General features: G+C 52.9%; 1 protein-coding gene across 1 annotated transcript in view; it reads left to right on the top strand.

Annotated features, from left to right (window-relative positions):
• LOC133342848 (endothelin-converting enzyme 1-like) overlaps nt 1-20,557 on the top strand; it is a 34,850-nt gene that overhangs the window by 11,870 nt on the left and 2,423 nt on the right. The window contains 10 exon segments of the mRNA XM_061552174.1: nt 3,724-3,789; nt 9,245-9,424; nt 11,037-11,179; nt 12,056-12,170; nt 13,729-13,842; nt 14,675-14,773; nt 16,849-16,926; nt 17,225-17,337; nt 18,563-18,673; nt 19,954-20,021. Coding sequence (XP_061408158.1) covers nt 3,724-3,789; nt 9,245-9,424; nt 11,037-11,179; nt 12,056-12,170; nt 13,729-13,842; nt 14,675-14,773; nt 16,849-16,926; nt 17,225-17,337; nt 18,563-18,673; nt 19,954-20,021 — 1,087 coding nt within the window.

Raw genomic sequence — 20,557 nt, 5'->3', positions numbered from 1 at the left:
CGGTGAACGTCTCTCTCACGTGTGGTGCGGTGTCGGTGAACGTCTCTCTCCCCCGTGTGGTGCGGTGTCGGTGAACGTCTCTCTCACGTGTGGTGCGGTGTTGGTGAACGTCTCTCTCACGTGTGGTGCGGTGTTGGTGAACGTCTCTCTCTCCCGTGTGGTGCGGTGTTGGTGAACGTCTCTCCCCCGTGTGGTGCGGTGTCGGTGAACGTCTCTCCCCCGTGTGGTGCGGTGTTGGTGAACGTCTCTCTCTCCCGTGTGGTGCGGTGTCGGTGAACGTCTCTCTCCCGTGTGGTGCGGTGTCGGTGAACGTCTCTCTCCCCCATGTGGTGCGGTGTCGGTGAACGTCTCTCTCCCGTGTGGTGCGGTGTCGGTGAACGTCTCTCTCCCCCATGTGGTGCGGTGTCGGTGAACGTCTCTCTCTCCCATGTGGTGCGGTGTCGGTGAACGTCTCTCTCTCCCGTGTGGTGCGGTGTCGGTGAACGTCTCTCTCCCCCGTGTGGTGCGGTGTCGGTGAACGTCTCTCTCTCCCGTGTGGTGCGGTGTCGGTGAACGTCTCTCTCTCCCGTGTGGTGCGGTGTTGGTGAACGTCTCTCTCACGTGTGGTGCGGTGTCGGTGAACGTCTCTCTCCCCTGTGTGATACGGTGTCCGTGAACGTATCTCTCCCGAGCGTTGCAGTGTCGGTGAACATCTCCCATGTGGTGTGGTGTCGGTGAACGTCTGCCATGTGATTAAGTGTCGGTGAACGTCTCTCTCCCATGCGGTGCAGTGTCGGTGAACATTTCCCGTGCAGTGTGGTGTCAGTGAACGTCTCTCTCCCATGCGGTGCAGTGTCCCTGCCAGCCGACAGTTTAAGCAGAATATTTCAGCAAGTAACACCTCTACACACAGTGCAGGTACATACTTGTAAGAGCGATAATTCTCAAATGTTCGATTGCGACCATAGCTTTGGTCCTTCAATCACGTCACGTGACATCACCTCGGACGTCACCTGACACCACCATGTTGCATATGTAGTGTAATAGCGCCGGCTGGTGGACAGCAGCGGCAACTGCGGTGGACAGACAGCACACGCCGGTGAGCGTGAGCACGGCTGTGTTGGCAGAGCGGAGGAACGAGGGTAAGGGTCACGGAGGACCCCATCTGGAGGCTCCTGGAACCTGCTGGTGGGTTCTAGAAGGGAGGCGCGGTCAGGGCGGAGCCAGGCCGTGCTGGGAGCATGAAAGGGCCTGAGAGCGGGGGGCTCGAGGCTGCCGGTTCTGGGAGTGGACTCGTCTCGTCGTTGCTGTCATCTCGTCGCCGTCATCGCTAAACGTCTCCGCTAGATATCACGTTAGGAAGGACAGTAGTTGGCTATCTCAGTCAATGCCGTCAGTCTTAGACGGATAGTGTTGTGTACAGGCTAGGCTGAGCTCCTAAAGAAAGTGCCTCCTAGAAACTTGGTCTCTGAATCGTTGACACTACACATGTAAGCCTTGTTTTAGACTGCCCAGATGCACCCAGTATGGTGTTGTCATGTGACATGTATGACATGATGGGAGGAGAGATTATACGTTTAGGATTATTACGGTTTATTTTTCCGGCCCGTGTGCACATCTCTGTCTGCTGGGTATCACAACATGTTCAGAATGTGTGGGAATTGGCTTACTTACACACACTTGTGTTTATTAACCTTGCAGGCACAGCTTTGTGGAATGTATTCCCATTTTCTTCACTCTGACTTTCACGACCCCATGGCTCGCATGGAGTATTTGCCCGTTACCCTCTGCATATCGGGGAGGGCACAGTGCTTAGCCACTTCAGAGGGCTCTACCCATAATGCTGATATCCAAGCCCTGACCTGAACGTCAAATCGTTTTGCACACTTCATCGTAATTTTATGATTGTGTGTAAAATAAAAGCACACAAATGCGTACACATGCGTTTTTTTGTAAGATACAGAGGCGTGGCGTGACACACATCTTATCGACCGTGCTGACGCCGCGTGCCGACTAGTGGTGGCTACGCACGCGGCGTGTGGTCATACAGCCCTGTGGAGGCACCGGCGAGGGTTGGTGGATCACCACACAAACGTTGCGAAACTCCCTTCCTGTGGGCACTGAGGAGGAACCGTACCCCGCCTCGTCAGGAGATGGCGGTACAGCTAAAATGTGGACTCCACCTGTTCCATCTTTATGGGATAGAGTGTTTCCCCCTCGCACACGTGAGTTTTCTCCGGGTGCTCCGGTTTCCTCCCACATGTAAACACTCGTTAATTGGCCGATGACACCTGAATATATAGAGGAGCGCAGAGCTTGGGCAGTTGTTGGCTCCGTCTCGTCGCGTGGCCGCCCTCCCGCTTGTCCGTGGCCACTCGCCCCTCTGAGTCGTCCTCTGTCTACGGCAGCGAGCGACTTGCCATGCGCGTTACGAGTTGAAATAATTAATATAATTAATATAGATTAATTGTAATTTTTACCATCCGTGGCGTAATCATCGTTATCTGGTTCCACTGTGGGAGGAAAACATTGCCGGCCTTGCTGACTCATCATGTACGGCCCTTACGCGCGCCCGTGCGTGCGTGCGCATTTGCCATTGGCCCTGTGAGTTTTTTCATTGGAAGAGTTGCTCACGGCACAGCAGATTAGCGTCATTAAACACGTGGTATATAAAGGGTTTTACCCTTTCTGGAAATAAAACAAGTGATAACATTTTGAAACGCCAAATATAAATATATCTTTGCAAGGAATCAAGTCTGCATTAGCCACACGTACTTGTGGCAAAAACATGCATAAATAATTATCATAGCATGATTTGTTTGCATATTTTACCACAAGCATGCGTGGTTAATGCTGACTCGATGCCTTGTGATGGGTGTCTATTTGATGTCTTAACACCTCCTGTAGTCTTGGCGGAAAGGGTAAAGCCTAAAATGTTACCTTGTTTGAGCAATTTAACACGTATAAAGACTTTTGCGACCAATATTATTCATAATAGAGGTTTTTGGGTTAGATCGCGTGAATTTTATTTGAACAAGATAACATTGTATTCAGGGTCCAGGGACCACCCATTGCGTCGGTAGATTAAATTACGTTAGCGTCTTCATGAAGTTCCGTGGACAAATGTAAACTTCACCAAGAAATCACATGAATAATAATAGAGCGTAATAAAATATGTTATGGGTCTCATTTGACACCTGCAGTAGCTCCGGAAAAGCATTTCACTTTCAGATAGAATTGGTGTAGCGCTTGTAATGTTCATAATTTCAACTCGTAATGTGCACGGTAGTCGCTCACTCTAGTAGAGAACGATTCGAAAGGTGCGAGGAGGAACCACAAACGAACGGGAGGGCAGCCACAACAATTGCCCAAGCTCTGCGCTCCTCTATATATATTTGAAGGCGTTAACGGCCAATTAATGCGTGTTTACATGTGAGAGGAAACCGGAGAATCCGGAGAAACACGCTATTTCGTACAGACAGAGCAAGTGGAGTCCACATCTTGTGCTGTACTGCCGTCTACTGGTAAGCCAGAGTACGGCACCTCCTCGACGCCTACGGGAAAGGAGTTTCGCAACATTTGTGTGATCCGTCAACCCTCACTGCCTCCAGAGTGTTGGATTACAGGCCGCGTGCACAGCCATCACCACTGCCCAGCTAAACACGTGACATGTTTTGACGAGCCGGAGTGATTATTTATGGCAGTACAGCTGACGATCTTTTTTTTTGCAATTTCCATTCACAGCTTTCAGTTCCAGACCTGGGCCTGCCATCTCCTGACTATTACCTTAACACGACGGCAGATGATAAGGTACATCTGCGCACATTTCAGGGAATTAGTATTAAAGCTCAGATTTACACGAAGCTCTTGAACATACATACATGCGAACATACACACCTCCGATTAGCACTGTCGGCTACGTTTGTTGCGAAAAAAGTTTAACATGCATACGTACAAAATGTGACTACACTCACACCTACTGAAACATGGCGCTTAGAACTGTGTTTGCAATGAGATTATCTCGTGGCAAGTAGAAATGTGCTTACACAATGTGCGTACACAATCCGGACGAGGTTTGTGTTGTCGCAATGGCTGATCATCTGTTTAATGCAGATCGTGGTAAATAACTTAAACATGGATTGTTATTTTCATAAAATACGGGTTCTGTCTCTCCTCTGAGGGTATTTTCAAACGGATGGTTTTGAATCATCACGGCTAATTGCTTGTCAACATGAAGTACACGAGGCAAAGGTTTCATCTGCTATTCACGAGGGTCTCTTCATGCCTAAGAGCCTTCTTGTGCAAAATAAATATTTGATCATCGTGATCAAGTATTTATCACGCGACGCAGACATTTTAATTGATTCTAGTGTTGTGGTCTTTTTTTACCCTCTCAATTGCATTGAGGTACAACAATGATTCAGGCCTCTATCCATTTCAATTCGCGTTTCATTAATTCCCCAAGTGTCCTGATTAAACATACAGGCAGCCATGAACTTGGTGCTATGCCGCACATAGCACAGTGTGCAAATCAGCGGCCGAATTTATTCCGTTCCCTCGCAGAAGGTCGAGCAAAACGTCAGACATCGTGCCAAACAAAATGTAAATACCATCGAAGGGCGGTATGGCAGCACAACCGCGAATACTCACTGTGTAACAAGACACAAACACTGCCTGGGCACGGCATTGTGGGCAACAAGGCATGCTGTGCCTGTGGTCTGGGTGAAGGGGAATGCTGTGCCTGTGGTCTGGGTGAAGGGGAATGCTGTGTCTGTGGTCTGGGTGAAGGGGAATGCTGTGCCTGTGGTCTGGGTGAAGGGGAATGCTGTGCCTGTGGTCTAGGTGAAGGGGAATGCTGTGCCTGTGCTCTGGGTGAAGGGAAATGCTGTGCCTGTGGTCTGGGTGAAGGGGATGCTGTGCCTGTGGTCTAGGTGAAGGGGAATGCTGTGCCTGTGCTCTGGGTGAAGGGGAATGCTGTGCCTGTGGTCTGGGTGAAGGGGAATGCTGTGCCTGTGGTCTGGGTGAAGGGGATGCTGTGCCTGTGGTCTAGGTGAAGGGGAATGCTGTGCCTGTGCTCTGGGTGAAGGGGAATGCTGTGCCTGTGGTCTGGGTGAAAGGGAATGCTGTGCCTGTGGTCTGGGTGAAGGGGAATGCTGTGCCTGTGCTCTGGGTGAAGAGTAATGCTGTGCCTGTGGTCTGGGTGAAGGGGAATGCTGTGCCTGTGCTCTGGGTGAAGGGAAATGCTGTGCCTGTGCTCTGGGTGAAGGGAAATGCTGTGCCTGTGCTCTGGGTGAAGGGGAATGCTGTGCCTGTGCTCTGGGTGAAGGGAAATGCTGTGCCTGTGCTCTGGGTGAAGAGGAATGCTGTGCCTGTGGTCTGGGTGAAGGGGAATGCTGTGCCTGTGGTCTGGGTGAAGGGGAATGCTGTGCCTGTGGTCTGGGTGAAGGGAAATGCTGTGCCTGTGCTCTGGGTGAAGAGGAATGCTGTGCCTGTGGTCTGGGTGAAGGGGAATGCTGTACCTGTGGTCTGGGTGAAGGGGAATGCTGTGCCTGTGGTCTGGGTGAAGGGGAATGCTGTGCCTGTGCTCTGGGTGAAGGGAAATGCTGTGCCTGTGCTCTGGGTGAAGGGAAATGCTGTGCCTGTGCTCTGGGTGAAGGGGAATGCTGTGCCTGTGCTCTGGGTGAAGGGAAATGCTGTGCCTGTGCTCTGGGTGAAGGGGAACGCTGTGCCTGTGGTCTGGGTGAAGGGGAATGCTGTGCCTGTGGTCTGGGTGAAGGGGAATGCTGTGCCTGTGGTCTGGGTGAAGGGGAACGCTGTGCCTGTGGTCTGGGTGAAGGGAAATGCTGTGCCTGTGGTCTGGGTGAAGGGGAATGCTGTGCCTGTGGTCTGGGTGAAGGGAAATGCTGTGCCTGTGCTCTGGGTGAAGAGGAATGCTGTGCCTGTGGTCTAGGTGAAGGGGAATGCTGTGCCTGTGGTCTGGGTGAAGGGGAATGCTGTGCCTGTGGTCTGGGTGAAGGGGAATGCTGTGCCTGTGGTCTGGGTGAAGGGGAATGCTGTGCCTGTGCTCTGGGTGAAGAGGAATGCTGTGCCTGTGGTCTGGGTGAAGGGGAATGCTGTGCCTGTGGTCTGGGTGAAGGGAAATGCTGTGCCTGTGCTCTGGGTGAAGGGGAATGCTGTGCCTGTGCTCTGGGTGAAGGGAAATGCTGTGCCTGTGCTCTGGGTGAAGGGGAATGCTGTGCCTGTGGTCTGGGTGAAGGGGATGCTGTGCCTGTGGTCTAGGTGAAGGGGAATGCTGTGCCTGTGGTCTGGGTGAAGAGGAATGCTGTGCCTGTGGTCTGGGTGAAGGGGAATGCTGTGCCTGTGGTCTGGGTGAAGGGGAACGCTGTGCCTGTGGTCTGGGTGAAGGGGAATGCTGTGCCTGTGGTCTGGGTGAAGGGGAATGCTGTGCCTGTGGTCTGGGTGAAGGGGAACGCTGTGCCTGTGGTCTGGGTGAAGGGAAATGCTGTGCCTGTGCTCTGGGTGAAGGGGAATGCTGTGCCTGTGGTCTGGGTGAAGGGAAATGCTGTGCCTGTGCTCTGGGTGAAGAGGAATGCTGTGCCTGTGGTCTAGGTGAAGGGGAATGCTGTGCCTGTGGTCTGGGTGAAGGGGAATGCTGTGCCTGTGGTCTGGGTGAAGGGGAATGCTGTGCCTGTGGTCTGGGTGAAGGGGAATGCTGTGCCTGTGGTCTGGGTGAAGGGGAACGCTGTGCCTGTGGTCTGGGTGAAGGGGAATGCTGTGCCTGTGGTCTGGGTGAAGGGGAATGCTGTGTCTGTGGTCTGGGTGAAGGGGAATGCTGTGCCTGTGGTCTGGGTGAAGGGGAATGCTGTGCCTGTGGTCTGGGTGAAGGGGAATGCTGTGCCTGTGGTCTGGGTGAAGGGGAATGCTGTGCCTGTGGTCTGGGTGAAGGGGAATGCTGTGCCTGTGGTCTGGGTGAAGGGGAACGCTGTGCCTGTGGTCTGGGTGAAGGGGAATGCTGTGTCTGTGGTCTGGGTGAAGGGGAATGCTGTGCCTGTGGTCTGGGTGAAGGGGAATGCTGTGCCTGTGGTCTGGGTGAAGGGGATGCTGTGCCTGTGGTCAGGGTGAAGGGGAATGCTGTGCCTGTGGTCTGGGTGAAGGGGATGCTGTGCCTGTGCTCTGGGTGAAGGGGAATGCTGTGCCTGTGCTCTGGGTGAAGGGGATGCTGTGCCTGTGGTCTGGGTGAAGGGGAATGCTGTGCCTGTGGTCTAGGTGAAGGGGAATGCTGTGCCTGTGGTCTGGGTGAAGGGGAATGCTGTGCCTGTGCTCTGGGTGAAGGGGAATGCTGTGCCTGTGGTCTGGGTGAAGGGGATGCTGTGCCTGTGATCTGGGTGAAGGGGAATGCTGTGCCTGTGGTCTGGGTGAAGGGGATGCTGTGCCTGTGCTCTGGGTGAAGGGGATGCTGTGCCTGTGGTCTGGGTGAAGGGGATGCTGTGCCTGTGGTCTGGGTGAAGGGGAATGCTGTGCCTGTGGTCTGGGTGAAGGGGAATGCTGTGTCTGTGGTCTGGGTGAAGGGGATGCTGTGCCTGTGCTCTGGGTGAAGGGGATGCTGTGCCTGTGCTCTAGGTGAAGGGGATGCTGTGCCTGTGCTCTGGGTGAAGGGGAATGCTGTGCCTGTGGTCTGGGTGAAGGGGAACGCTGTGCCTGTGGTCTGGGTGAAGGGGAACGCTGTGCCTGTGGTCTGGGTGAAGGGGAATGCTGTGCCTGTGCTCTGGGTGAAGGGGATGCTGTGCCTGTGGTCTGGGTGAAGGGGATGCTGTGCCTGTGGTCTGGGTGAAGGGGAATGCTGCGCCTGTGGTCTGGGTGAAGGGGATGCTGTGCCTGTGGTCTGGGTGAAGGGGAATGCTGTGCCTGTGGTCTGGGTGAAGGGGAATGCTGTGCCTGTGGTCTGGGTGAAGGGGAATGCTGTGCCTGTGGTCTGGGTGAAGGGGAATGCTGTGCCTGTGGTCTGGGTGAAGGGGAATGCTGTGCCTGTGGTCTGGGTGAAGGGGAACGCTGTGCCTGTGGTCTGGGTGAAGGGGAATGCTGTGCCTGTGGTCTGGGTGAAGGGGAATGCTGTGCCTGTGGTCTGGGTGAAGGGGAATGCTGTGCCTGTGGTCTGGGTGAAGGGGAATGCTGTGCCTGTGGTCTGGGTGAAGGGGAATGCTGTGCCTGTGGTCTGGGTGAAGGGGAGTGCTGTGCCTGTGGTCTGGGTGAAGGGGAATGCTGTGCCTGTGGTCTGGGTGAAGGGGAATGCTGTGCCTGTGGTCTGGGTGAAGGGGATGCTGTGCCTGTGGTCAGGGTGAAGGGGAATGCTGTGCCTGTGGTCTGGGTGAAGGGGATGCTGTGCCTGTGGTCTGGGTGAAGGGGATGCTGTGCCTGTGGTCTGGGTGAAGGGGAATGCTGTGCCTGTGGTCTGGGTGAAGGGGATGCTGTGCCTGTGCTCTGGGTGAAGGGGATGCTGTGCCTGTGGTCTGGGTGAAGGGGATGCTGTGCCTGTGGTCTGGGTGAAGGGGAATGCTGTGCCTGTGGTCTGGGTGAAGGGGAATGCTGTGTCTGTGGTCTGGGTGAAGGGGATGCTGTGCCTGTGCTCTGGGTGAAGGGGATGCTGTGCCTGTGCTCTAGGTGAAGGGGATGCTGTGCCTGTGCTCTGGGTGAAGGGGAATGCTGTGCCTGTGGTCTGGGTGAAGGGGAACGCTGTGCCTGTGGTCTGGGTGAAGGGGAATGCTGTGCCTGTGCTCTGGGTGAAGGGGATGCTGTGCCTGTGGTCTGGGTGAAGGGGATGCTGTGCCTGTGGTCTGGGTGAAGGGGAACGCTGTGCCTGTGGTCTGGGTGAAGGGGAACGCTGTGCCTGTGGTCTGGGTGAAGGGGAATGCTGTGCCTGTGCTCTGGGTGAAGGGGAATGCTGTGCCTGTGGTCTGGGTGAAGGGGATGCTGTGCCTGTGGTCTGGGTGAAGGGGATGCTGTGCCTGTGGTCTGGGTGAAGGGAATGCTGTGTCTGTGGTCTGGGTGAAGGGGATGCTGTGCCTGTGGTCTGGGTGAAGGGGAATGTTGTGCCTGTGCTCTGGGTGAAGGGGATGCTGTGCCTGTGGTCTGGGTGAAGGGGAACGCTGTGTCTGTGCTCTAGTTGAAGGGGAATGCTGTGCTCTAGGTGAAGGGGAACGCTTTGCCTGTGCTCTAGGTGAAGCGGAATGCTGTGTCAGTGGTCTGTCTGACTGACAAGTTGTCACAGGTGCTCACCGCCTACCTGGACTTCATGGTCAGGATCCGACAGCTGCTGGGCGGTGCGGACGAGCGGGCCGCGTCGTCCGACATGCGCCTCGTGCTGCAGCTCGAGTCGAGGCTCGCTGGGATCATGGCTCTGACAGGCAGCAGCAGGAATCCCGGATTCATCACGTTCAGGGACCTGCAGGTACACACCCTGCCCCTCTGAACAGTGAAGGACCAATCCGCAATGCACGACTACACAGCAACATGAACACATTTTGCTCGGTTTTTTTTTTTACTGGAGGTATATCACACCTAATTTGCTAGGAAAATGAAATCTACCGCGTGGTTGGCTGAGGCCACCAAGGATCTCGCATTGATTGATGGATTGAGTAAGGGCATTTTGGTGGCGAGATTTTATCTCCCTCGCCTAGTATGCGTGGATTTTTCTCCAGATCCTCCGTTTTTTCCCCTCCACATTTAGACTCAATGTGCGTTTACAGTATTTGCCTGCTATACATTTTCCACATCATTAGCCACTTTGTTGAGTTATTGTTTGTGGCCAGGTCACTTCTGAAAAAGAGCAAAATAGCTCAGTGGGCCTTACTTGGAGAACATGCAAACTCCCAATATACAGCAGCAGGCGTCGTCAGGGTCAGGATTGAACCCACGACCTCCTGTATACCGGGCGAGGTAGTTAACATCTCCTAGCCACCGTGATGATGATAATGATAGAGACACGCAAACTCAAAATATACAGCAGGTTTTGTCAGGGTCGGGATTGAACCCACGACCTCCTGTATACCGGGCGAGGTAGTTAACATCTCCTAGCCACCGTGATGATGATAATGATAGAGACACGCAAACTCCAAATATACAGCAGGCATCGTCAGGGTCGGGATTGAACCCACGACCTCCTGTATACCGGGCGAGGTAGTTAACATCTCCTAGCCACCGTGATGATGATAATGATAGAGACACGCAAACTCCAAATATACAGCAGCAGGTGTCGTCAGGGTCGGGATTGAACCCACGACCTCCTGTATACCGGGCGAGGTAGTTAACATCTCCTAGCCACCGTGGCACCATCTATTGGCTTTGGAAACGGATTGGCATTGCCATTATCCTACAGCCCAGTTGAATGCACCTTTCACATGAGGGTGAGCACTTGAGTGCGCACAGTGGATTGCATTTGTGAGCAATGTCCCGCGGTTTTATAGTCTGCTTCAAACAAACAGCTGTGATGCCCTGTAACATTCCGCAGCAGTCAATAACGCTCACCCTCGTGCGGTGTGGCTCACTGTGGCTCACTATGGTTCACTGTGGCTCACTGTGACTCACTGGACAATGCAATGGCTGTCAGCCTGCCCAGCCAGTTCTGACAACAAGCATCATCACAGGACCCCTTCACAAAGCACCACAAACCCCCGACGCTTCCACTCACCCCAGTCCCAAGCTTCAAATATTATGGAAATTTGTTCCCAAGTAATGCATCGTCATGGACACGTGTCAATGTGGTCATCTGTCAAAAAGAGCTTCACAGCTCATCGGATTCCTCCAGGATAAATACAGATCATGAAAGTCAATACATCGGGAAGATTACTTGCTTTTGGTCACATTTGTATTGTGGAGGGTAGAACTTGAGCTTTTACAGTCCATGTGATAGATACAAAGTATACAAATCGTGTGCCACACACACACACACATTCCGTTTACTCTAAGCAATAGATGTCTTGGTAAAGTTTGAACAAAAGTGATCATGTTGTAGTTTAATATGCTTGTTGTTTTTTTCATTTTATTTTTCCTTCCCCCTTAAGGATATGTTACCATTACTGGACTGGGCCCAGTATTTCCGTGAGGTGTTCTACCCACTGGCTCCGTACGGTCAAAGAACCGTGGTGATCGATAACAAGGAGTACTTCCACGGCGCGTTTCACGTCGTCAACAACACAGACAGAAGGTGAGCCTCCCCAGCAGGGCCACGCGGTGTCGGACTGTAAAGGTAGCACCGATATGAGTGTCACGTATCACTTGTGCGTTTGCGTCGTGCAGTAATTCCTTCCCCTTAAGAGCAAGTTTCAGCCCAGAAGCAAAACGCGTGTGTGGTGAAGTGTTTTCACCGCACAAACCAAGAAGTTCCCTGGGTTTGATCTTCCACGAAGCTCATGGTCCACCCTAAACCGCTGATGCGGATACCTGACGCACAAATGGAAAAACTTTCTAGTGTGCGACTGAGGTTATCCAGAAAAAATCGTAAAACGTATAATGGCGCAATGCCCCGAACCACAAATACGAAGGAGACAATTATATTTGATATCGAGTTTATTTATTAATGTGTAACACTTGCTGACGTGTCTGCTGGCCGAGCACCGTTGAAAGAGAGCCGCATGCCTCTGTGGGTTATTTACTCCGAGAACAAACTCCTGATCCTGATTCTGAAATTAACTTCGTAGAGCGTGCGGTCAGCTTGGCAGCGCTTGGTGCTGACGTTGTACGGTCAACAGAAGCGCACCTGACACGCGACACACACACGTGTTCATGTGTCTGTGTGTTGGCAGTGCAGCGGTTAGCGCGCTGTGCCACGAACCTGACGACAAGAGTTCGATTCCCGCTCACGGCCAACACCGGTGACGATTATCTGAACTGGTTCTGGGCCTCCTCTCTACTCAGCCTCAAATGATTACCTGGTGTGTAAACATCGCCACTGGGGAGACAAAGGCGGCTGGGCCACCCACCCCTTCTTGCGTCGTGCCGGCCTTCATAGGTGCTCACTAACAGCACTTGCCCCAATAGTCTGTTAAGGCTATAGGGGGGATCTTTGTCTTTGTGTTGGCAGAGTGCTGCGTCTGTATGCGTTGTGGAGCCTCGTGCGGCAGCTGTTGCCCAGTTTGGATGGGAGGTACGAGGACGCCAAGCAAGACCTCATGGTGGCAATCCACGGAGCGGACAATGTGAGTTGGTTGAGTGGCTGCTGTGGTGGCGCTGTAAAGCCGGAGCATGAATCGGTGAAATATCGACGCTTCCCATTGGTCGCTGACCGTGTGGCATCGCCTCCGATTGGCTGCATTAGGCATGCATTCTGTTACACCATAGCTGCCTCCTGCAACGAGTTCTTTAATCGTGTAGAATAATCAGGGGTGGGGAACGTCCGGCACGCGGGCCGTATAAGACCCTGCCAAGGCAACCGCAGGCGAGACTCGAAATTCAATAATCTAGGACCAAGCTGGAAAATCAGTTGCGAGTAGCAACATCATCAACACCAGCTAACATCACATGCCTCACCAAAGAGAAGCAGTTCCAGCCATCGCATTAGGGGTGAGTTAATTCAATGTTTGACCAAATATAACAGGCTAATTTTTCAGTTGATAATTTTGTATGGCCCGCGAATGAAGTTATACATATCCAAATGGCCCTTGGCAGGAAAAAGGTTCCCCACCCCTAGGGTAGATGATTGTATAGTTTGTTGTAACATTCTTACCCCGTGCCGCTACTGGACATCTGTGAAAAAGAGCTTCATAGCTCATCGGATTCTTCCTGCAGTCTAAATAAAGATTCTCCGTTCTGACCTCGGGACATCGCGATGGCCGAGCCATCGCGCCTGTTGCAGAGGTCCGCAATGGGAGCCGCGTGCCGCCCTGGATAATACCGCGGGGTGCATTTTAGCGGTACAGCACGACTCGCCTACTATGGCTTCAGAATGAACACTAACGACCTCGCCACGCTCTTCAGACACGAGCGTAGCGTCACTGCCCAGTTTCGAGAATTTACGCTTCAAATGAATTCCTCAATTGCAAGAATCGACGGAAACCAGTTTCGGATTAAGCTAGTGCGGGGCCTGCAGCATATGTTATAAAGGGGCCATAAAAAAATAAATAAACACAAAAATATTAAAACACATAAATGTTGAACTTGCATAATAAAGTAATTGTATTTTTTCATTTGTTATACAGCCAGATAATACGACAAATGGCCAACCTTAAACACCCAGTCGTTCATAAGAGTTGAAGGCAGTATAGTACTATGGTAATAGAGCAAGTGCAGAATCACTGAACCGGAATTGATAGCTTGAAAGCATTTAGCGCAGGGCCTTGAAAGTGCGGGGCCTGTACTGGGATACTCCGGCACTGACGGCAACGTCGCCTTCTCCTGCAAAGTTTACGGCAGGACCCTCCCGAAAACTACTCTTGAGACTCGGTGAGCGTTAAAAAAAATCAGTCTCATCGAATTAAAACATTCATACCACGTTCACGGTCACTTGTTGCCGCACTCTGCCGTGCAGTGTGAAACTCCGCGATAGGCTTGACATTCTTCATTTTCAGCCTCCAGTGGGCGGTACACTGTGCGTCTACATGATGTGAATGTTGATCATTTATGGCAAATGTTCATGAACTGCTGTCCTGAGCTCATCTCGTCCACACATCAGTGGCAGTGGCTGCAGCACCAGGCAGCTGCTGGTTTCTGTCCCCCCATGGCTCCGCTGTAACCCGCGCGCTGTTTGTGCGCTCGCAGGTCGAGTCACGAGCGCGCTGGGAGTTCTGCGTGGAGGAGACCAACCGGGCCCTGCCCCTGGGCCTGGGAGCTCTTTACGCCAGGGCCACGTTCAACGCAACGCAGCGGCGCACGGTACGAGCCACAGCACGCTCTGCAGCAGAGGCAGCAGCAACAGCCAGGAGCAGGCAGCAGCCAGCAGCAGTAGTAGTAGCAGCAGCCAACAGCAGCAGTAGCAGCAGCAACAGCAGCAGCAGTCAGTAGCAGCAGCCAACAGCAGCAGCAGAAGCAGCAGCAACAGCAGCAGCAGTAGCAGCAGCAACAGTAGCAGTAGCCAGCAGTAGCAGCGGCAGCATCAGCCAGCGGCAGTCAGCAGCAGCAGTCAGCAGCCGCCAGCAGCAGCAGCAGTCAGCAGCGGTAGCAGCGGCAGTCAGCAGCAGCCAGCAGCAGTCAGAAGCACCAGACAGCAGCAGCAGCAAGAGTAGAACTGCGGTGTCGCGGGGCTTTGCTTGCCATACTGATGTCGTCGCGTGTGACACTTTGTAACTGAACACTAAAGCAAACTTCAACTTGGGCTTTAAAATAAAAAAAAAGGATTTCCCTTTTTTGGCAGGAATACAGGAGGTGTTAAGATGTTCAAACACCAAATCGGCAGCTATCACAAGGCATCAAGTCTGCATTAACCACACATGCTCGTGGTAAAACATGCATACATTATACTAGGATGTTTGTTTGCATGCTTTACGACAAGGATGTGTGGTTAATGCAGACTTGACGCTTTGTGATAGCTGTCGATTTGGTGTTTGAACATCGTAACACCTCCTGTATTCTTGCTAGAAAGGGTAAAACCTTTTCTTTTTTCTTTTAAAAAAATGTTCATCATCTTGATACTGGCAAAAAGGGTCCCGTAAACTCTTAACTTGGTTTCCTCTTCTCCCCACGAACAAACGGTCAATGAACCTCGCAGGCGGAGGACATCGTTACAAGGATACGAAATGCATTCGTGAGCAACCTGGACAGCATCGCGTGGATGGACGGCAAGACTCGCGCGGCAGCCAAAGAGAAGGTAGGGGGGACGTGCACGGCACCTCGCGGGCAAGGGCGGCTGGGCTGTTGGTGGGCATCAGCTGGTGGGCATCAGCTGGTGGACATCAGCTGGTGGGCATCAGCTGGTGGGCATCAGCTGGTGGGCATCAGCTGGTGGACATCAGCTGGTGGACATCAGCTGGTGGACATCAGCTGGTGGGCATCAGCTGGTGGGCATCAGCTGGTGGGCATCAGATGGTGAGCTTCAGCTGGTGGACATCAGCTGGTGGGCTTCAGCTGGTGGACATCAGCTGGTGGGCATCAGCTGGTGAGCATCAGCTGGTGGACATCAGATGGTGAGCTTCAGCTGGTGGACATCAGCTGGTGAGCTTCAGCTGGTGGACATCAGATGGTGAGCTTCAGCTGGTGGACATCAGCTGGTGGACATCAGCTGGTGAGCATCAGCTGGTGGACATCAGATGGTGAGCTTCAGCTGGTGGACACCAGCTGGTGGGCATCAGATGGTGAGCTTCAGCTGGTGGACATCAGCTGGTGAGCATCAGCTGGTGGGCATCAGATGGTGAGCTTCAGCTGGTGGACATCAGCTGGTGGGCACCAGCTGGTGGGCATCAGCTGGTGGACATCAGCTGGTGGGCATCAGTTGGTGGACATCAGCTGGTGGGCATCAACTGGTGGGCATCAGCTGATGGGCATCAGCTGGTGGACATCAGCTGGTGGACATCAGCTGGTGGACATCAGTTGGTGGACATCAGCTGGTGGGCATCAGCTGGTGAGCATCAGCTGGTGGGCATCAGCTGGTGGACATCAGCTGGTGGGCATCAGCTGGTGGACATCAGCTGGTGGACATCAGTTGGTGGACATCAGCTGGTGGGCATCAGCTGGTGGGCATCAGCTGGTGGGCATCAACTGATGGCTGCCCACCTTTGAGCAATGATATGAAGCTGATGGGTGATGTGTGAAGCAATAATGACAAGTTTCCATCCAAACAGTGAAAGGGAAGTTAGCACCGAGGGTTGAACTGGGCCCCGAGCCCTTGCCCAGTAAATCCGGCCCTGGAGATGCGCCTTAACACTCGGTCCAACGTGAATCTGAACTCCAATCGGCTCCCAAATGGCTCGGGTTGGGCTGGGTGTGCGTCGGCCCAAATCCAGGATGGACTTACTGGGAACATTCCTGAGAGCCGAGTTGCCCAGCCAAACAAACCCAGTGAGCACAGATTTAATGTCATTTATAACAACAAAAAAGACACCATCTGGACCTTCAGACATGACAATACCGCTTCTGCTCCCTGGCCTTCAACCCTTCACCGTTCCGATGGAGGAGACAGTTTTTCCTTCGGATTCCGTTTTCCGATGACGTACGTTTACGTCATCGAAGAATGAAATGGAATCGGAAGTAAAAGGCCACACGGGAGGTCGTGTGGCACGGTTTGGCGGAAGTAATCGTAGAGTGCAGGTCGTGTCGCTACGGTTCTCTGCGGTGAGTGACAATGTTTTTAAACACAGCGGCGCTACTACGCCTCTCTGAATAAAATTCACGCCGAGCCACTTGCGCGTTCGCGAGTAATTCAGCGGTGAACGGAACCACCACCACACCCTGCAATTCGCGGACGTCTCGGAAAGGGTTATACTGGTAGGAACCTCCTGGTTACACCAGCCCACAGGGGATTATTGCGTCCGTCGTGCAGGGAGGGGCTGAGTGGGGAGTGGAGGGTGGGGAGGGGCTTGGTGGACAGGGTGGGGAGGGGCTGGGTGGGGAGGGGCTGGGTGGGGATGGTGGGGCTGGGTGGGGGGTGGGAGGGGTGGACCTGGGTGGGGAGGGGCTGGTCACCCCGTGGTGCCATTATAAAACTCAACGTTTAACCTACTCACGCCGGCTTGTGCCCGCCCTCACAGTCGGCCATATTTGCGGAATACACCACGCCGCCGTTGACCCTGGCCATTGACCGAGCAACCCAACGTTCCTACCAGCTCCCTCCGCAGGAATGTGTTAATACGTGCAGATGTGCTTCAGTCACACTGATGTGATGCCATTACCACCGTGCCACGCCATGTCACCGTTATGGTAGACGCGTTTTGTGCCTTATCTCCACAGTCCATGTCCATCAAATTTCAAGTTGGGTATCCCGAAGGGATGCTTGAGCCAGGATTCCTGGATCGATTGTACGCCAATGTAAGTGGTCGCTCAGATCGGGACCCATTGCTTCTCCACGCCCAGAGTCACTTTGGTGCCTCAACCCTCAGTCGACGCATACATCATGGGGTTGAAAACGATGTTTTTGTTTGAAACAACATTAAAAATATAAAGTGAAAAATAATAAGAAATAATCTTATGGGGATGCCGATTACTCGCGAGAAATCCGAAACGGTTAAACGTAAGTTAAACGCAAGTTCAAACCGTAGACGCACGGTGGTTGCGTTGTGACGTCGCCAATCGCAGCGGATCTGTCGGAAAACCACGTCCCTCTCAGGTCACGGTGTCGGGAAGCTTGTTTGAGAACACGCTGGAGCTGTACCGGACGCGGAGGGAAACCCTGCAGCAGCAGCTGAGCGCACCCGTGGACACCAACGACGACAACAATGGGTGCGTTGTGAGGCCCCTGTCCTCCTCCGTGCAGAACCCTCACTGCCAAGGGGGCCCTCTGATAAGCGGCGTGCAGACACATTCACGATTCATCGTGGCTTTCAACTCTTTTTTTTACTCTCGTTTAAAATTTTACCAGGTTAGGGGCCCCCCCTGAGCTGTGTAGCTCTTTTGTCCGAAGCCGACCTGGCTATCACGAACGATAGGCTCAACGAAGTGGCTTATCGTCAAGTGCAAATTTATAGCAGTAGCCAAATACTCTGAACACGCATTTGATTCGAAATCTGGAGGGAAAAACCAGAACACCCGGACGTTGAGCGTCTTTCAGCACTGTACGTAGCCAACCGTGCTAATCGCAGGTGCGGCTGGCTGGTAACATAAACAAATGTGTGCCAGTCACTTTTTGAGAAATGGTTCAGAAACGTAAGCTCCTCGTGCACGTGCGCAGTGGCAAGGGCCATTGGTTCTAGATTTGAAAGCTTTCGTGACTGCAAGGATTCATACTCTTAGGTTTTTTCGGTAAAGTCACGTAGGTAAAAATAAAAAATAGCTGTGACTGGTCCCACCTGAAGACGGACACTTGTGTTGCCTCCGAAACGTCGCGATTTTATTTAGTAATTTTTCATTTCTTTTTTTTACCTACGTGACTTTACCGAAAAAACCTAAGAGTATAAGTGCCATTGGTGCCAGGGGGGTTTTAATTTGTTCACCACTGCCAGCGTAGTCCATCGCTGTGTTGTGTTTATTGACCTTTTGCATCGATTCATCACGAAGGGGATTGTTGTGGTTCCCCCCCACCCCGAGAAATTCAGCAAAAGTGCGCCTGTGAATAGTTGAATTAGCCTTAGTCTGGGTGCACGAGTGTCTCGCAAAAAGGCCATATTTAATAACAGCATTAACGACACGACGTAAACATGTATTACTACTACACGTTACACGTAAACACTCAGTCCATTGGCCCGATAACATCTTAATGACTGCAGAGGAGCAGAGCTTGGGAAGGGAATTTGGCGTGGCCTCACCGCTGCTTCTGCTTTCCCGGCCGTCTGTGGTTCCTCTCTCTACCGCCTCCGAGTCTCGTGCGCGGCACCTTACACGCCGTCATCGTCATTGCTCTATGAAGCAGACCCTCTGTGCTCGCTGCTTGCCAGTACCTACACGCGAGCGTCTGCTGCCACGGCGTGCGCGCGCGTGTTCACGCTCGTGCGTGCGCGTGCCCGCCCAGGTGGAGCATGAACCCTCAGACGGCCAACGCGTACTACTCCCCGGAGGAGAACACCGTCGTCCTCCCCGCGGCGCTCTTCCAGCCGCCGCTTTTCCACGAAGACTTCCCCATGTACGCCGGCCACGCACCCCTCGGCGCGCCGCCTGCCCGCCTGCCTGCCTGCAGCGCGTGGCGTCTCGGGAGACGGGGACCCCGTGCTCTTTGAGTCGATCGTGATATTTAGTGTTGGCAGAACGCCGAAAACAAAAAGCTTTTGACTATAAAAACCCACAAATGGCGGTTGAAACCGATGATCACTGTGCCGGAGCACTGCGCCAACATCGCTGGGGGTTTGCGTTTTGAATTCCAGCAGCCACTCGTGATTGACGTGGCTTCCAAGGTGTAGCGATGTTGATGGTCTCAACCCTGGTCACCAATGACCGAACAACCAAACTCGACTCGGCTTTTTCACTTTGGCGTAATCACTGCCTTGAGGAATACAAATGTCAGCTTTGAATTCCGTGAGACGAACGCTCTCTGCAAGGGAATTGGAGTTCCGTCGAGTTCTGGATGTGAGAGGCCTGTTGAGGTGACTTCTGGAGCAGTGCTGTGATATCTGCAGTGTGATGCACTGCTTACTGTGAGAGCTAATTTACCCGTCTCGTGACACAGTGCCGATAAAGCATTTGGAATATTGGAGAAAAAAGTAAAAAACAATTAAAGATTTATGCAATGACCGCTAAGCGATTGAGAGTGTGGATAAGCCAGTGGACTAAACATTCTTCATGATATGTGGAGACACAACAGAGTTTTTGATTGTAAATGCTTGTACCCATAATGCACCACAACGCGCGATTCCACATGCACGGTTGATTATGATTTTTGGGTTAGGCCACGTCTCGATATTGACCACACCTCTGTCATTAGACACCATAATATTGCCTGAGAAAACCAGCGTGCAGCAGTCATAATTCATGTTGTGATACCATTGGTGTGAGACATCATTTGAGCTCCCATGCAGCGCTGCTGCGAACGGCATCCAGCGGGCCAAGCAGAAGGCCCAGTGCCGCCACTGTCACAAATATTGTCCCGACCCAATCGCAGCTCGCGATGGGCACCACCATCACTGCCACATCACCAGCGATGCCGACAACCCGGAGAAATTATATTTTGAAAAAATGAATTTAATGCTGTGTGCCCACGTAAGATTACATGCCTGTATTTATGGGACAATCTTTGGTCGACGTGTTGACGTGTCGGAGGTTGATGTGTCGTGTACGCTCGTCTAGGATGATAGAATTATGTGTGATGACTGTAGGATAATGGAGGTCTGTGTGATGACTGTAGGTGAAGGTTTGTGTGCTGACTGTAGGTGATGGAGGTCTGTGCGTCGTTCTGCTCGTGGGTTTCAGGGCGGTGAATTTCGGCAAAATTGGCGTCGTCATCGGCCACGAAGTGACTCACGCGTTCGACGACCAAGGTGGGGTGCAATGCAAACTTCCGCGCGTGCTTTTTGATCAATGACGAATCCAACGTGATCGTTCTTAATTCACGCATGGACCGGTAAAAGCATAAACTAGCGGAAGTCGAGAGTGTGGCAACGCATTGAGATCCGGAGAGGCACCGAGCCTCGGCAAGAAGCCGCACGAGCCGAGCTCACGCCTCTGGACTATCGACACTCGGGGCGCACGGAACGCGTTTGGTTGCCGGTTGGAGCTGGCGCGGTCAGCGCTCGCGACGCCTCCTCCTCGTCATTTCTTGTGTAGAACTCCAACCGTGGTTGTACTCGGGAAACGTTCACGACGAGACGGGCACAGGGTACGGTCACCATGGCATCTGTGCGGATCCGTTGATGGCATTTATCGAAAACTCAACACACCTCTGTGTCGTAACCAGCGTATCGAACGCACGGCATTCGTAAAAAACGAATAATCGTGCTCCCGATTCTGTTTTTGAGATGGTAGAGCACCCTGTCAGGAGACGCACGCCGAATAACGCTGCCCCTGCAACAGAAAA

This window comes from Lethenteron reissneri, chromosome 16 (assembly GCF_015708825.2).
Source record: "Lethenteron reissneri isolate LAM-NWPU_2019-01 chromosome 16, ASM1570882v1, whole genome shotgun sequence".
NCBI classification, from domain to species: domain Eukaryota; kingdom Metazoa; phylum Chordata; class Hyperoartia; order Petromyzontiformes; family Petromyzontidae; genus Lethenteron; species Lethenteron reissneri.
The sequence above is the reverse complement of the archived record's forward strand: the minus strand, read 5'-3'. Positions and strand labels throughout refer to the sequence as shown.